Source organism: Herpailurus yagouaroundi, unplaced genomic scaffold (genome assembly GCF_014898765.1).
Source record: "Herpailurus yagouaroundi ecotype Mexico unplaced genomic scaffold, PumYag 280, whole genome shotgun sequence".
Taxonomy (NCBI): domain Eukaryota; kingdom Metazoa; phylum Chordata; class Mammalia; order Carnivora; family Felidae; genus Herpailurus; species Herpailurus yagouaroundi.
The window spans coordinates 151241-168160 of record NW_024412497.1 but is presented as its reverse complement, the minus strand read 5'-3'; the positions used below and the strand labels follow the sequence as shown (position 1 = coordinate 168160).

General features: G+C 43.4%; 1 protein-coding gene across 4 annotated transcripts in view; it reads left to right on the top strand.

Annotated features, from left to right (window-relative positions):
• LOC121021282 (protocadherin alpha-C2) overlaps positions 1-16920 on the top strand; it is a 90112-nt gene that overhangs the window by 39921 nt on the left and 33271 nt on the right. For 2 of the 4 annotated variants that reach the window (XM_040461550.1, XM_040461548.1), the window contains exons 1-2: positions 2857-5532; positions 15417-15475. In XM_040461550.1, the coding sequence (XP_040317484.1) occupies positions 2974-5532; positions 15417-15475 (2618 nt within the window). In that variant the 5' untranslated portion in view covers positions 2857-2973. Of the gene's footprint in view, positions 1-2856; positions 5533-10056; positions 10439-15416; positions 15476-16920 lie in introns of those variants that run through there. The other 2 variants (XM_040461551.1, XM_040461549.1) reach the window with 2 other exon arrangements.

Below are 16920 nucleotides of genomic sequence, written 5' to 3'. Positions count from 1 at the left end.
TTGAACAGCAGGCTCTTGATTTAGGCTCAGGTTATGATCTCACAGTTCATGAGATAGAGCCCCGTGTCTGGCTCCATGCTGACAGCGTGGAACCTGCTTGGGATTCTCTCTCTCTTCTCTTCTCTCTGCCCCTCCCCCATTCACATGCACACTGTCTCTCAAAATAAATAAATAAACTTTAAAAAATATATAGTACAATCTCTTTAGTACAATGTCTTTGAAAAGGTGTCTGATTTGTGTTGGTTATCTGTTTGCCTTCCCAATCACTGAGGGAGTAAATACTAGTTGAAGCTTATGATCCTGACACATCAAAATGGACAACCTGGCAGGTGTCCTTGCTGAAAGATGACAAAATTGCTAAAGGGCAAGCCCCGTTTTTTTGTGTTTTTTTTCTCTAGAGATGTGACACTTGGGGGCTTCCATTAAAAACGTCACCAAGCGTTGTCATTTTAATCTCTTCCTTAAGTGCCTTTGATCTTTTTAGGGGCACAGATCCATGCATGGTCAATACCCAGTGGCCAGGTTTCTGAGCTGTGGGCAAAGGTGGCAGTGACTGTCAGGGCCTGGGAGGAGATGAGAGAAGAAAAGGTCACTCCTCCTGACAACTTATAACTTGACTCCACTTAGAAGCCATTTATTTTCAGAAATAAGTAATGGGTGAAGACATAGGCCAAGCCTACAACTCATGCACTTGAGAGTTTAAGGCTTTCTGAGATCAAATTACCACAGCAAACAGAGATAGAATTATTGTAGGGACATTTGGGGAGGAAGCAGACAGAGAGGGAGAAGTGAGAGACCTAAGAAAGGAGACAGGAATAGAATGTGATGGAAATTGCTTCCCACTCTGCACCCTTGAGGGAACAAAGAGGACAAATAAGAAGCAGCAGTGATAGGAGGAGTCTGGGAGCATCTCTGGAATAAAATTGGTTAGGTTATGGAGTGTTGTCAGCAAGTTCACTTAGTGGGTGGAAGGGAGGGATGTGCTAGTCCAGGCCTTTGAAATCTGGCAGGATCATTGCCTTGGGCCCTTCACTTATGCCCTCAAGGCAGGAAGAATACCAACTGTCAGGTCTCATTTTGGCGTTGTTCCAGCTCAGGGCTAGAAAATGACCCACAGAGGAAAATCTAGGAGTGAGAAGGTGCTAGGAGATGAGAAAGGGAAAGGACTTTTTAGTGAGTGTTTTTTGCATGTGGGACGACAATGGATTTTTTTTTTTTTGAGATTCTTTTTTAAAATGTTTATTTTGAGAGAGAGAGAGTGCGCGCACATGCGCACCCATGGAGGAGGGGCAGAGAGGGCTGGGAGAGAGAATCCTAAGTAGGCTCCTTGCTCAGCACTGAGCCCAATGCTCGGATGCTTACCCGACTGAGCCAACGAGGCACCCCAACAATGGATTTTAAATTTCTGTGGAAGAGATGAGAGGGCCTGGGAAGAGTGGATATCTGGAACAGAGGAGCAGAGGCAGTGACACAGCATGGAGATGCTTCCTCTGATCCATTTGCCTTTTTGTTCACTGGAGAGAGAATCGGTCGTCTTTTTGTTATCTCTGTAGCAATACAAGATTGAGTCTTAGGGGAAAGGAGCCGCAGAGGTGTAAAGGAGCCTCATATTTATGGAAGGTGAGCTGCAGCCATCGAAACTGCTGGCTGTTGTTAAGACAAATGCCAGCCTCCCACATTTTGCCTAATAACAGCAGATTTTTCACTGCAAAGCATTAATGGCATCCGAATTCCAGCCGGGCTTGGGAGATGAAGAGTAACGCTCTTGACGTAATGGTTTTGCAGGCTCTTGAAGACATTGTCATCTATTAAAGAAGTATTTTAAACCACTCATGAAGGAACAAAGAAAATTTCTTGGATGATAAATGAAAAAAGATTTGGAGTAAAATGAGGAAAAGCTTGAGAGAAGAATTTCTTTAAAATTTTACCATATTTCCCCACTATGATCAAAAGAGGTCAAATAAGAGCTTAGCCTGTAGCTTCGTGGAGCCAATTTTAAAAGAGAATTTTAAAACTTCAAATATTGGTTATTTGCCAAGATACACACTTGAAAAGCAAGCGCTACTTGGCTCCTAGCAGAACTGAGTATTGAGATCCCAGGATGTTTTTGGCTTGCTCCGCAGAAGAGGACAGCATTTGTCCTCCCCCTCCCTTTGCCCCAGGAGTTGAACACTTTCTGTTCTATTTAGGAGTATTCTAGGGAAAATTTGGGGGGCAGGTAAATAATCTCCATCATCAGCAACCCCAGAGCGCCTCCCTTGCGTTCGTTTCTTTTGACTGTGGGGCCGCCGCCCAGGTGCCCACACTTAGCTAAGGTCCTGAGTTTATTTTCCTGAATTGCGGTTGGAAATCTTTTCCTGGGAAGGTCGGATAGCCCAGGTCCTAGAGACACAACTGTCTGTCCTAGAATAATATCCTTACAAGACCCGTTAAACAGCCGAGGTACCTTGGAGACTGGCTGAACCGGGGGATGGGGGCAGGGAGAAAGGGAGTGGCCGTGTTCCCGCGGTCTGCCGGGATCCCGCGTGTCCAGGGTGAAGGAGCCGGGGCTTGAGTGGCTGGGGCGACCGATCACTCTCGGTTGCCGTCTGCCACCTCGGTGCGGAATCGGAGCCGGACTTGCTGAGCACTCCTCCCCCGCCCGTTCTGCTTCCTTTTCCCTCCCCCCTGGAGCGGCGGCGGCGGCGGCGGCAGCGGCAGGCAAGCAGGCAGGCTTGCAGCGAAGCCAGGCGGAGCGACTCCCAGGCGAGCGGAGGAGCTGGGATATGGGGAGTCAGCGGGGGCGGCGGGGCCAGGAGCCCTCCGGAGGGCCTACGAGAGGAGCGGCCCCCGGCGTTTGCTAGCGCGTGAGCGGTGGGGGAGCGGGCGCAGGGCAGCACGAGCAGAGGCGGAGGCGGGGCCCGGGCGTGGAGCGCGGCTGGGAAAGCTGCTGCCTCCGGCCCTGCCCGGCTACCTCCGCCGCGGCCGGTGGCTATGGAGCTGGCGGGCACCAGACCTGGGGCGACAGAGCATCTACGACTCCGGCCGCCCATGTCCTGGCTGCTGCTGCTGCCTCTCCTGCTGCTACTGCTGCTGCCGGGCCCAGCGGCCTCCCAGCTACGATACTCGGTGCCGGAGGAACAGGCACCCGGCGCGCTTGTGGGCAACGTGGCTAACGCGCTGGGGCTGGAGCTGCGGCGTTTGGGGCCGGGCTGCCTGCGCATCAACCATCTGGGTGCGCCCAGTCCGCGCTACCTGGAGCTGGACCTGACAAGTGGAGCGCTCTTCGTCAACGAGCGCATTGACCGGGAGGCGCTGTGTGAGCAGCGGCCTCGCTGCCTGCTCAGCTTGGAAGTGCTGGCGCACAGCCCCGTGGCGGTGAGTGCCGTAGAGGTGGAGGTACTGGACATCAACGACAATTCGCCGCGCTTCCCGCGGCCGGATTACCAGCTTCAGGTAAGCGAATCGGTGGCTCCTGGAGCGCGCTTTCACATTGAGAGCGCGCAGGACCCCGACGTGGGCGCCAACTCGGTGCAGACTTATGAGCTCAGCCCCAGCGAGCACTTCGAGCTGGACCTTAAACCCCTGCAGGAGAACAGTAAGGTGCTGGAGCTGGTGCTGCGGAAGGGCCTGGACCGCGAGCAGGCAGTCTTGCACCACCTGGTTCTCACAGCTGTGGACGGAGGCAGCCCAGCCCGCTCGGGCACGGCACAGATCTCGGTGCGTGTCCTGGACACTAACGACAATTCTCCCACCTTCGACCAGAACACTTACCGTGTCCAGCTTCGGGAGGACGCTCCTCCGGGCACATTGGTGGTGAAGCTGAATGCCTCGGACCCGGATGAGGGCTCCAATGGCGAGCTCAGGTACTCATTGAGCAGCTACACGTCGGACCGGGAGAGGCAGCTCTTCAGCATCGATGCCAGCACTGGGGAAGTGCGGGTAAGTGGAGCACTGGATTATGAGGAGGCCTCTTCCTACCAGATCTATGTGCAGGCTACTGATCAGGGTCCAGTGCCCATGGTGGGTCACTGCAAGGTACTGGTGGACATCGTGGATGTGAATGATAATGCACCAGAGGTGGTACTCACGGACGTGTACAGCCCAGTGCCTGAGGATGCTGCATCGAATACTGTTGTGGCCCTTCTCAGTGTCAATGACCAAGACTCAGGCCCCAACCGGAAAGTGAGCCTGGGCCTGGAGGCCTCACTCCCTTTCCGGCTGAATGGCTTTGGAAACTCCTACACACTGGTGGTGAATGGTCCGCTGGACAGGGAGCGGGTAGCTGCCTACAACATCACAGTGACAGCCACTGATGGGGGAGTGCCACAGCTCACATCCCAGCGGACACTGCAGGTTGAGATCTCTGACATCAATGACAACCCACCAAGCTTCCTAAAGGACTCCTACAACATCTACATCCAGGAGAACAATTTGCCGGGGGTGTTGCTCTGCACTGTGCAAGCCACAGACCCAGATGAAAAGGAGAATGCAGAGGTGACCTACTCCCTCCTGGAGAAGGAGGTTCAAGGGCTGCCAGTCACCTCCTATGTCTCCGTTAACAGTGCCAGTGGCAGCCTTTATGCTGTCAACTCCTTTGACTATGAGAAGTTTCGGGAGTTCTTTGTGACTGTGGAGGCCCAGGACAAGGGGAGTCCACCGCTGAGCAGCACTGTGACCGCCAATGTGTATGTGGTGGACATGAATGACCATGCCCCTCACATCCTATACCCTACCTCAACTAATTCGTCAGCAGCCATTGAGATGGTGCCTCGAACTGCCCCTGCTGGCTATCTGGTCACCAAAGTCATAGCCATGGACTCAGACTCTGGGCAGAATGCTTGGCTCTTTTACCACCTGGCTCAGACTTCTGACCTGGACCTCTTTAAAGTAGAGCTACACACAGGAGAAATTAGGACTACCAGGAAGATGGGAGATGAGAGTGGAACCACTTTCAACCTGACCGTGGTGGTCCGAGACAATGGAGAGCCATCACTGTCAGCCTCTGTGGCCATTACAGTAGCTGTGGTGGATAGGGTTTCCAAAATCCTCCCTGATACTCAGAGACACGTGAAGGGTCCTCGGACATACTCTGAAATTACACTTTATCTAATAATAGCATTAAGCACAGTGTCTTTTATATTTCTTTTGACAATCATTGTTTTGAGCATCATCAAGTGCTACCACTATACTGCATATGGAACCGCGTGCTGTGGGGGCTTCTGTGGAGTGAGGGAGCGGTGCCCTGCTGAACTAAACAAACAGGCCAATAACAATATTGATGCCAGGTTACCACACGGCCTCAAAGTGCAGCCTCACTTCATTGAAGTGCGAGGGAACGGCTCCCTCACCAAGACCTACTGCTACAAGGCCTGTCTGACAGCAGGCTCAGGGAGTGACACTTTCATGTTTTATAACACAGGGGCACAGACAGGACTGGGGCCTGGGGGAGCCCAGGCGGCAGCGAGTGACAGCAGGCACCTCACAGGCCAAAGTGGGCAGAGTGCCGGGAACCTGATCATTCTCAAAAATGATGCCATTCCTCAAAACGAGGTGAGATAGCAGTCAAGGGGTTCTTCCACAGTCGTGCATTTTCACACACACCCTCCCTCCACCAATATCGTGCGCTCTACTGAGTTATTAACATTGACAGGAGTTATCTGGTAAACTGAGGATTCATAGTACCTGTGACTTGATATTAATCTGCTCTGTTTCTCCTCTAGAAAAATAGTATCAGAATTGCTTTACTTTATTTTCTTTTTGGATATAGGAGGCCTTACCCATAACATTGTTAGAGAAATAAGAATTAGTCTTAAATGTTTGATGCTAAAACACAGCTCTGCAGAGGTATGGAACAGGCTTGAGAATAAGATGATGCCATAGTGGGTAATATTTTGAGATTCAGGGACAAATGGCTTCTGCTGTATCATCTATAGGGAAAGTTCTCTTTTGAAATGCTACAGGAGTATTGGTTTTTAAAAAGCTCTGAGACCCTAGGGGTTGTGGTGGTCACCTCTGCATGCTGTCCTTGTTTATATTTTGAAAATTATGCAGTTAATATTTCCAGTAATTACACTGAACTAATGTGGTAGGACCTTCTGGAAATTCATGTCAGAGGTGACAAAGCCCTAGACTGTGGATCTCACCCTGAAGCCAAAGTTTGCTTCTTTGGCTGTTTGATGCTGTAATTCTTCTGTAGGTGCTGTCAGAGGAGATGAAGGATGGTAGGGCAAAGAGACCAAGGACCAATTTGTCTGGTTGGGCCAAGGAGATATTAGAACAAGTGGATTAGGGATGTGGGGATGTGGTGAATACCAGGACAAGCTGGAACTGGAGAGAAAGAGAAGGAGAAAAGGACTTTTCCATTAGTTACCTTTCTGGCATAGCGGGTGTTCATCATAAGGTGATTTCCCTGCATTAAATTAAATGTAGTCTGTAATCTTCTGATTTCCTGTTGGCAATTTGTAAAGTTTTAATGATATGTGAAATAGCCTCTCAAGCCCTTTATGTCTTTAAGTTAAATGACAATACTTCCAACAATACTCCAACGTGTTCCAAAGCACATGTTCATTTTCTGAATCTAAATTTTAGTTTGTGATAGCTAGAAAAGCCTTGTAAAGTGGATGGCTTGCTGTGCATGAAGGACAGGTGTTAGTAAATACACTGGTTTTAAGTAAGCATAAGGCCAGCTTGCTCATTATTATGAAGACTGCGTATAAATTATTGGACAGTGCATGAATGTGCGGATGTGTTTGTGTAGTGTGTCGCTGTATGCAAACTTGAAAACAGTGGTTTGCTTTGTGATACTTTAAAGTTGTATTTCAGGGGCCCCTGGGTAGCACGGTCAGTTAAATGTCCAACTCTTAGCCCTGCATTGGACTCCACGCAGGCCGTGGAACCTACTTAAAAAAAAAAATTGTATTTCAGAAGCCAAATTTTTGTTTCATCAATAGTGATGACCTGTTATCTTCCCAAACAACTACTTTGTAGCGAGGACTTTTAGAGGTACTATAAAAGGCATTAATAATTGTCCCTCCTATATTTTTTGTGATGTATTTTCATTGACATTTTGCTGTCTTTTTATTAATGTCCCTAGTTTCACATCCTAATTCATGCTAATCTTGAGGAAAGTAATGCTTAAATACAGAAAAAAAAAGATGGATTGAGAGAATTTCCCATGTACCTTGAGATGTATCAGAAAAGCCTGATAAATTTTAGTTGATACATAGCAGCCACAGGAGGCAGAAGGCAGATTAAGAAATACAAGGGGACACAATCAAGGCGTTTCTAGAATTCTTTAGATCATAGCTTTGGGAAGCATGTAAAAAGGCCTAGCTTTAAGTAAGGATGCTGTAGACCTTTGCTTAACAAATTCTTGTGAAGACCTTTTGGGCCTGGGTGGGCTGCAGATGGTGAAGAGGCTGGGAGAGCAGGCCAGACAAGCTTGCCACCAACTGGGAGCTGGAAGCTCCCAAAGGACACTCTACCATCTTTCTCCTGGCTCAGAGCTTGGGGCAGTTTGACACATGAACTATTTCTGTCTTACACTGACCTGTGTGTTAATGCATGTTTTGGTACACAAATCTTTAATTGAGGAAAAAATTATGTCAGAAAAGTGCTTGCTCTTGTGGGATTTTTCCAGGAGAATGCATGATTTGAATAAACGCAAATTTCTGCCAGCCACTTTCAGGAATCCAGTAGAGAGCCCTAAGATCTATAGCTCCTGACATTATTACAGTTAAGAGGAGAGAGAGAGTCAGGTCAGCATGGCAAAATGGGAACAAAATCAGTCAACTCTGAAAGTCATGACCACTAGATCAACCTGTTAAATTCCCATGTTAGGCTTTCTCTTTTCCCTACCCAGTTACTGCAGATGGCATAAGAGTCCTGAGGTGCACTTCATGCCGTGTGCCTATGTTAAATGAGATGAAGATTATAAAGGATGAGTAAGGGAATTTGCACTCATTAACCACTATGCTATATGAAAATGTTCTGCTTTGCAGCATATGGGTGGTTTCATTCCCTGTAAGTCATATATGAAAGAAACATTTACCAGCATCTAACATATGAGGCAATAACCTCAGAGAGGTTAAGTAAGACACAATCATTCTGCTTGTCTATTTTAAGTCCGGTCAGTCTGATTCCAAAGACTGTGTTGTTTGAAATAGTACAAGTAGGGGCGCCTGGGTGGCGCAGTCGGTTAAGTGTCCGACTTCAGCCAGGTCACGATCTTGCGGTCCGTGAGTTCGAGCCCCGCGTCAGGCTCTGGGCTGATGGCTCAGAGCCTGGAGCCTGTTTCTGATTCTGTGTCTCCCTCTCTCTCTGCCCCTCCCCCATTCATGCTCTCTCTCTGTCCCAAAAATAAATAAAAACGTTGAAAAAAAATTAAAAAAAAAAAAAGAAATAGTACAAGTAGACAGAAATCCCAATGTGTATACTTCTTTTCATATGTGATAACTTGGGCATTTCAGCCAGCATTGGTTCACCTAGTGGTGTAAGTTAACTTACTTTTAGAGATTAACTGCTTTTAGAGAAAGAGTAATTCCTTGAGTAAAAGTAGGTCACAAATGGGAGGATCAATGAATAAAAATGTTACTACCAAGCTGATTTATTTTTATAGGTTTATCTGTTTTACTTTGGCATAGCCTGTTAAGATCTTTTATCTCTGTTCTTTTTCTGATTTCTCTTTTGTTGCTTATTAAACAACATTTAATACCAGACTCTAATCTTTTGACAGATTTCACCCCCCAGTGAGTTTATAGGATGAGTCACTTGTGCAGTGAAGTTTTTGAAGTAACTGTTTGGCAATGGGGCAGAATTTCTCTTTGGAGATTTCTGAAAACCCGATATTGAATGTGGTTGGCACCCCTTTCAGAATCTCCAAGAAAAGGAAACCAAATCTTAAGGTAGATTTTGTGCGTCTGTGGTCCTGTGACTGCTAATGAATCACTCTGAGTGCTCTGGACAGACTTGTCCAGCTGTGCTTCCATGGGACCAGGTGGCTCAAGGTGTGGAAATCACAAAAGACTAGCAGAAATAAGATAATTTTGCTTTCATTTATTTCCAAAGAATTTGGAGTCATCAAATCTTGAGTATTTCTGCCACTGTGTATGCACATTCACCCTCATTCCAGACGCAGTGATCTGAAAAAGTTAACTCTTCTTTTAGTGGCTCCTAATTTATCTCCCCTAGGACTGACTTTTCTATCTGGTGACTGTGTCCTGTTTCAGAATTTACACTTAGTGCAAAGTGACATGGTGTTATATTTATAAAAAGAGTATGGTGGTCAGAATAGGTAGAGAAATTCTATTTGTGAACTTCCATTCCAGTGTTGCATCCTCTTGTGGTCACTTTTGAGTGGGTGGGCTGTTTTGTCTTGCCATTTCCATACCAGTTATAGGAATGTTCTTCTGAGAAAAAGTTTATTTTCTTTCATCTGATAATATAATAATTGCTTCAAATTACCTCCTTCCTCCCTTTTTCTGCAGATCTGCTGAGCCAGATGGAATTATGGCTGAGCTCTTCTCGGTCTCTTTATCTTGCACATACTCTGACTGATGAAGAAATCTATTTATTGTAGCTTGAATGTCATTGGCCTACCCTTTCCTCTGACCCAGGAGTGAGCTGTCACATGGGCATCTGGTCTACCTCCAAACACTCTGCAGGGACACAGCCTGGCATATTATAAATCGTCTATTGGCATGCTGTCTGCTTGACAGAATAGCAGAGTCGGTTCTGGATACTTGCCTTGGTTTTCCACCAATTTTTGCTCTCAATGAGAGGTTAGGATGATGTCAGTTTTCAAATATTTGAGGAAAACTTGCCATCACCAAGCCCAGTGGTTTAGATGGATTTAATGGAGATTTACAGGTGTCTTTGAATGTGACTTTTGTTAGGAATTTACCTAGCTCAATTTTTCTGTGCATATTAAGTATGAATGTAAATTTAGTTTATCCATATGATAATTTTTTTAGCATTATAATCTATAATCATGATTTCAAAAAATCAAAGGGCAAGAGGATTCCTTAGCAGCATTTTAAATCTGCTCACCTAAAAATTAAAATTTTTTTCTTTCAGGAATTTGAACTTGACCTGCAAAGAAATATCTGACATTGCAAAAGTGAAGAAACTTTAGTTCCTTGGCACATAAACAACATCAGTTCCTTTCTGGCCTTGCAGGGTCAGAACTCTGGGCTCCAGGGAAGTGAAACTGTGAGAGAGAGGGTAACTGCTGTGCTGGCAGGCTGTGTGTCCAGAATTAAGCAAACCTAGCATTTTCTGTTGTACTGAAACCCATTCGGTATATTTTAATATTGTGTTTATTTTACTTTCCTGCTTCATGGATTAGGGGTTGCAAATGACTTCAGAAGAAAGTATTTCCCTTAGAATTCACATACTTACCATCTTTTCAACTTGATTTACTAGAAGACTAATATATAACAGTGATTATTTTAAATGTTACACTTCTTTTTGCCTTAATGACCAGTAGTTTATATATTCATTCGCTATTGCTTTGTAAGAAATTACCACAAATTACTGGTTAAAAATAACTCTCAGTTATTGTCTCAGAGTCCTGCAGGATGTGAGTGGGTTCTCTGCTCTGGTTTTCACAAGGCTGAAATCCATATGGCAGCTGGGCTGAGTTCTCTTCTGTGGGCTTTGGAAAAGAATATGCTTTTAAGTTCATACAGGCTGTTGGCAGAATTAGTTCTTTTAAAAAAAAAATTAATGTTTATTTATTTTTTGAAAGAGAGAGAGAGAGCAAGCTGGGGAGGGGGCAGAGAAAGGAGAGAGAAATTCCTAACAGGCTCTGCACCATCGGTGCAGAGCCCCACATGGGGCTCAGACTCTCCAACCGTGAGATCGTGACCTGAGCTGAAACCAAAACCAAAAGTTGGATGCTTAACCGACTGAACCACCCAGGCCCCCCCAGAAGTTAGCTCTTTCTGGACTACTTACATACTGTTAGCTGGAGGTCACTTTCAGCTGCTAGGGGTTGTGCTCAGGCCCTTGCCCCATCATCCCCTCCATCTTTAGAGCTAACAGGGGAGAATCTTCTCTCACATGGAATCTGTCTCCAATTTATGTCTTCAAATCTCTCCAATTTATGTTTCTGATCTCTAGACCCAGATTTAAGGAGCTCACATGATTAGGTCAGTCCCTCCCAGATCGTTTTCTTGTCTTTTTTTGTTTTTTGTTTTTTAATGTTTATTTATTTTTGTTAGAGAGAGACAGTGTGAGTGGGGAAGGGACAGAGAGAGAGAGGGAGACACAGAATCCAAAGCAGGCTCCAGGCTCTGAGCTGTCAGCACAGATCCCTACATGGGGCTCAAACTCACAAACCTCAAGATCATAACCTGAGCCAAAGTCAGACGCTAATTGACTGAGCCACCCAGGTGCCCCATGGTTTCCTTGTCTTAAAGCCAAGTGTGTCATACGGCATAACCTAATCAGAGTGAGAGCCATCATATTTATTCTTGGAAATTATGCAGGGCATGTACACGACAGTGTGAGGATCTTAGGAGGGCATTTTAGAATTCTGCCTATCATAGTTTATATCAGTGTTGACACAGTATCACTGAAAAAAATATGCAATGGATACATCCTTAATAGAGTCCTAATAGAAAGGAAAAGGAGATGGTACTTATAGTTTCATGTCTCAGAGGGCCATTTACTGATAGCTTCAACATGGATTTCCATGACAGAGTGTCATTTCCGGAGTGGTCTAATGATTTTTTTTTTTTTTTTTTAAGGAGACAGGGTATTTTAAACCTTGTTTGTTTTAAATTTTTCTTGAAGAAGTGATTCATCCTTCTGTAGCTCAAATATTCTATGGTATAAATATTACAATAACATAGTAATAATACCATTACAGGATAAATTAAATCTTTGCTACAATTTTGATAGAATCTTAAGTGGGTTCCTGTTCTTCATTGATGCTATATCACCCATATGGACTGCCTAATTCATTTTTTCCACATCTGGAATTTTGTGGCCATTAGTGTCCTGAAGGACTAAGCTTTGAAATGACAGACATACTGGGGCTTTTCACCAATAGAAAATAAGCATAGTTCTGGAATGTATCATCCAAGTGTTAGGGAACTAAACAATCACAGTTAGTTCAGATCCTCACTATATGTCTCCAGTATGTCAGAGATATCAGAAGTCAACCTTTAAACTTGAGTTTTTCCAACTTTAATCAAGTCTGGTTGAAACCCATGTGCATTTATCACTTTAAATTATGTATCATTTAAAAGTAAATCAATATCTGTGAAACTCAGAAGTAAAAGAAAAAATTAAAGTACAGTTGGCCCTTGAACAACACGAGGATTAGGGGTGCCAGACCCATGCAGACTTGAAAATCTGATTATAATTTTGGCTCCCTTAAAACTTAACTACTAATAGCCAGCTGTTGCCCAGAAGACTTACTGAGAATGTAAACAGTTGGTTATCACATATTTTGTATGTTATATGTATTATATACTGTATTCTTTAAAAAAAATCTTTTATTATATTTTATTTTATTTTTTGCAAGAGAGAGAGAGAAAGAGACAGCAAGCTGGGGAGGAGCAAGAGAGAGGGAGAGAGAAATCCCAAGCAGGGCCCTGACGTGGGGCTCAAACTCACAAACTGGGAGATCATGACCTGAGCCAAAACCAAGACTCCCATACTTAACTGACTGAACCACCCTATATACTTTATTCTTAAAATAAAATAAGAATAGCCTTAGAGGAAAGAAAATGTTATTAAGAAAATCATAAATAGAACGCCTGGATGTCTCAGTCAGTTAAGTGTCTGACTTCAGTTCAGGTCATAATCTCCTGATTCATGAGTTCAAGCCCCACGTCAGGCTCTGTGCTGACAGCTCAGAGCCTGGAGCCTGCTTCAGATTCTGTGTCTCCCTTTCTCTCTGCCCCCCTCCCCACTCAGACTCTCTGTTTCTCTCTCAAAATAAATAAATAAACATTTAAAAAAAGAAAATCATAAGGAAGAGAACATACATTTACAGTACTGTATGGTATTTATTGAAAAAAATCCACATATAAGTGGACCTGTGCAGTTCAAACCTATGTGGTTCAAGGGTCAACTATATACATGTCATTCTGTGTAAATTAATTTAAAACACGAACTTTGGTTTAGGGAGACCTAAATGTAACGATCAACAAATCCACTGAATCAGGCAAGTAATTTAATCTCTCTAAAGCTCAGATTTCTTATTTCTATACATTTAAATACATTAATATTATCCTTGCATGATCATAAATTTGTTCAGAAACATTTTAAAAACCTACCAAATACCTGAACACTGCTCAGCTCGGAGGACATAGCTATGTATTGTGAATATCTGAGCATATTCATATGTTTTATGGACAAAACAGATATATCCCTTTTATAGAATTTATGGTCAAAAAAAGTGTTAAGATAAATGCAATAATATGTTTAAAGTGCTTATCTCATTGCCTAATATTGTGTGGATCCTTAAAACATTCTGTATTCTTCCTTACCTTTTCCCTGCCTGATCTTACTACCCTAAGTGATCTCACAGCTATGATTCTGGCAAATGAATCTGAGAGGCACCTTGTTGTTGATGGACTATCATAGAAAATAGCAGCATGACAAATTGTCGTTGAGGAAGTGACTCAGTGAACTGAGTTCCATGGTCAGTCCCACTAGAATTGTGCCTCTCAGCAAAATGAGGTTGGTGCTCTCAATCCAAAGATCAAGTGGCAGCAGTTTTCATCATGAATGTTATCCAATCGTAGAAAAAAAAAATTGGCAACATTTACTTAACAGGTGTCCAAGTCTTTACTGAAGAAAGGTTCTCACAGTTGATACTAGTTCTGCTGATGGTAAGGGAAGAGATGATGGTGATTTGATTAATACAAATAGTTCAGTCATATTTCCAGGTTTACAAGATGATTTGCAAATGGTTTCTTTTGGTTCCCTCCAACACAACTAGTGGAAAATGGGAAACCCTTTCATTTCTTCTGTAGAGAGTTTCATGCTACTTTACATGGAGTATCTGTAGTATTCTGAGAACTGCTTCAAGGATAAAGCAGCTTGCATATTCACATCTTGCCAGCAAAGTTGAAAGGAGCGAGGGCAGTTAGTGTGTGGGGACATTTGAGGAAAAGTATTCTACACTTGTAGCTTTTCCTGGGCCTTGACTTTGGCTAACTCTCTGAATACCATCTAACCACCCCATAGTCTGAAAGTTGAGATGCTGATCACTTCTTTCCTAGGTGTTGTGAAAACGTGTCTTTATGAAATACTCTGCATCCTTTGAATAAACTATAAAAATGATATGGACAAGAATTATTGACATTTTGAAGTAGTTTACTGGTATTACTGTGGCTTTGTGTCTATGAAATATGATAATTATAATCCAGAGGAAAATACAGAATACAGCCTCCACCTCTTCATCTTTCTGCTCACATAGACCTCAGTATTCAGTGACAGGGCCATGAAAATACATTTAAAGGAAGACCTAACACAGGTTTTTTTAATAATAAACTTTTTGCTAATAAATACAAGATAGTGACAGTCATCCCCATTTTGTCTCCTGTGATTCCTGAGTGGCTTCTCTTCAGCCCATAACTCCTCAAACAGTCTTCTGGGGCCTGTTCCTTCTTTGTCCACTCCCCTTTGAATTGACAGTTTGTAGACAGAAGGCAACAGATCTTTCTAATACATAGGTGGTGCAGCGTGAGTCAGGTTCTTCCTGGGTTTCAGCTACTCCCTGTTAAACAATCAGAGCTTGGTGAACAGTAATTGAGTGAGGAGGCAAAGCACTCAGAAAAGCAGAGAGCTAGTGCAGTTTTATGAAAAGGATTATGTAGCAAAACAAGATCCAGCTCCCGTAGTGGTTTATTTTCCTCTCTGTAGTATTCCTCTTCAGTCAGCAGAAGAGGCAGTTATCAGTCACTGGCGTTATGACTGGGCATATCCATCCTGGGTCAAACATGCTGCAGTCTGCAAAGCCAGCAGCAGATTGCAGTCCTCTGCAGTCCGGCCAGACCAGCAGAACTTGTGTAGTTGTGCACCCTGTTTTAGCTTGAACACCAAATTGGAGATGTTCCCTTAATGAGGCATTTGAGGGCAAAAACAATGAAAGCTTTCCCTGTCTCAAAATAGACTGCCCTCCCCCTGTTGCTGCTTTAGGAACGTAGACCTGTTTTGAGCAAGGCGAAGCCACAGCTGGTCCTCACAGCATCATTAAGTCTAGTTTTTCATGATATTTAGTCTTTGCAAGGACCCTGATGAGCTAATTTTCTCACGAAGCGCTGTATATCCAGATATCCTCATAGAGTTGCACGTAAAATGGCTCCTTCAATGTTTTTTTTCACATACATGGAAATATTTAAGAAACAACTAATCGATCACTGGGAGATGTCTGTTTTGCCTTATTAACACAACCTCCCTTTGTGATTTTGCAGCCACGACAGCCCAACCCAGACTGGCGTTACTCTGCTTCCCTAAGAGCAGGAATGCACAGGTATGTGTTTCCTTCCTTTTTTTCAATGAGAAGTACTTTAACTTTTATGTCTCAGACAAATTGTGTGTGTAGGGGCTGGAAACTGCTGTTTAGAAGCTTTAGATACTTTTACAGGGGAACTTTGTCTCCCTGTCTATTCCTTGAAACATTGAACATACTGCCAAATGCTTCTCAAATGCTGGCAATAAGAGTCTCTTGCAAAATTACAGAGACAGACTGCTGTATACTTTCTCTCATCAAAATTTCTATAAGGAATTAATGACAACTTCTTTCATCCCTTCTCCACCTATGCTTTCTGTCCCTCCCTTAGAAATTATAATGAACACTGATGCTTTTGTACTGGAATATATGTACATGTTGTCTGCCTTGGTTTGCTATCACACATCACCTCTTATATCCTATCAACCACAGTAATCAGCTCTTCTTGTTCATGTTTACGCATATTAGAATCTCCTTATCTTTTCCATCTTGTTACTCTTTTGTTTCCCTCAATGGCATGGGCTCTTCAGAGGATGAGCCATGTGAAAGGCCTTTATTGAATATCTGGAGACCCAATCTAGCTTATTTTAAATTAATCTAGAGTAATAGCATTACTCTAAGACTCAGATTAATATAATTTTGCTTTCTCTACTTTGTCTCTGTGACAGTAATTGATTAACTACCATTATTCCCAGAGCTGATTTAATGCCATGGGGCCAAATAAAAGATTCTTTATGTTTGAGTGTCTTTGGAAACCAAGAAACCATAACAATCAACACCCACCAAAAGGATTTAGTTTTAAAGAAGGAATAAACTCTAAACTTAAGCTCCTCAAAATGTGAGCAACACTTAAGTAGATCTTTACCAAACCTGGATCGATTTTCTAAAGAGAGAGCTCACAAAGTATGTGTTAAGTTAATGAAAAATTAGTTTTAAGCCCCTTTAGAAATGCATTAAAGTAAAATAAATTAACACATTCTCAAGCATTACAAGTTGAGCAGAAATCATTATAATGGGTGCTGTGTCTGAACAAGAAGCAATCAGTGAAGGGCTGTAGATCATAGCTGGCATAGTGAGATGTCACCTTGGAACCAGGGTCACAATTTTAGCCCAGAAACACTTATGCAGATGCCAGGATACGAGGTGTCAGAGGGATTCTTTCTGTTTGTTAGTGACCAGTTTATGCTTTGGCCTGCACCTGAGCTATCATTGCAAAACCATATAAGAGGAGAAAGCATGGTTTATAATACCAGCTTATTCGCTCCCAGTTGAATCCGTACTTTACTTGAAAAGTACCAAAGCCATGAGATGTACCTTTAAAAATTCACTTAAAATAAAATACTAAAACATTATCACTTCCTTATTCTATTTTCAAGTGGGGAAGAGAAAGCCAAGTATCCTCCTATTCAGGTTTCGATTAAGATATTATGAGATATAAGTAGGATAAGAAATGTAATCAGAATGGA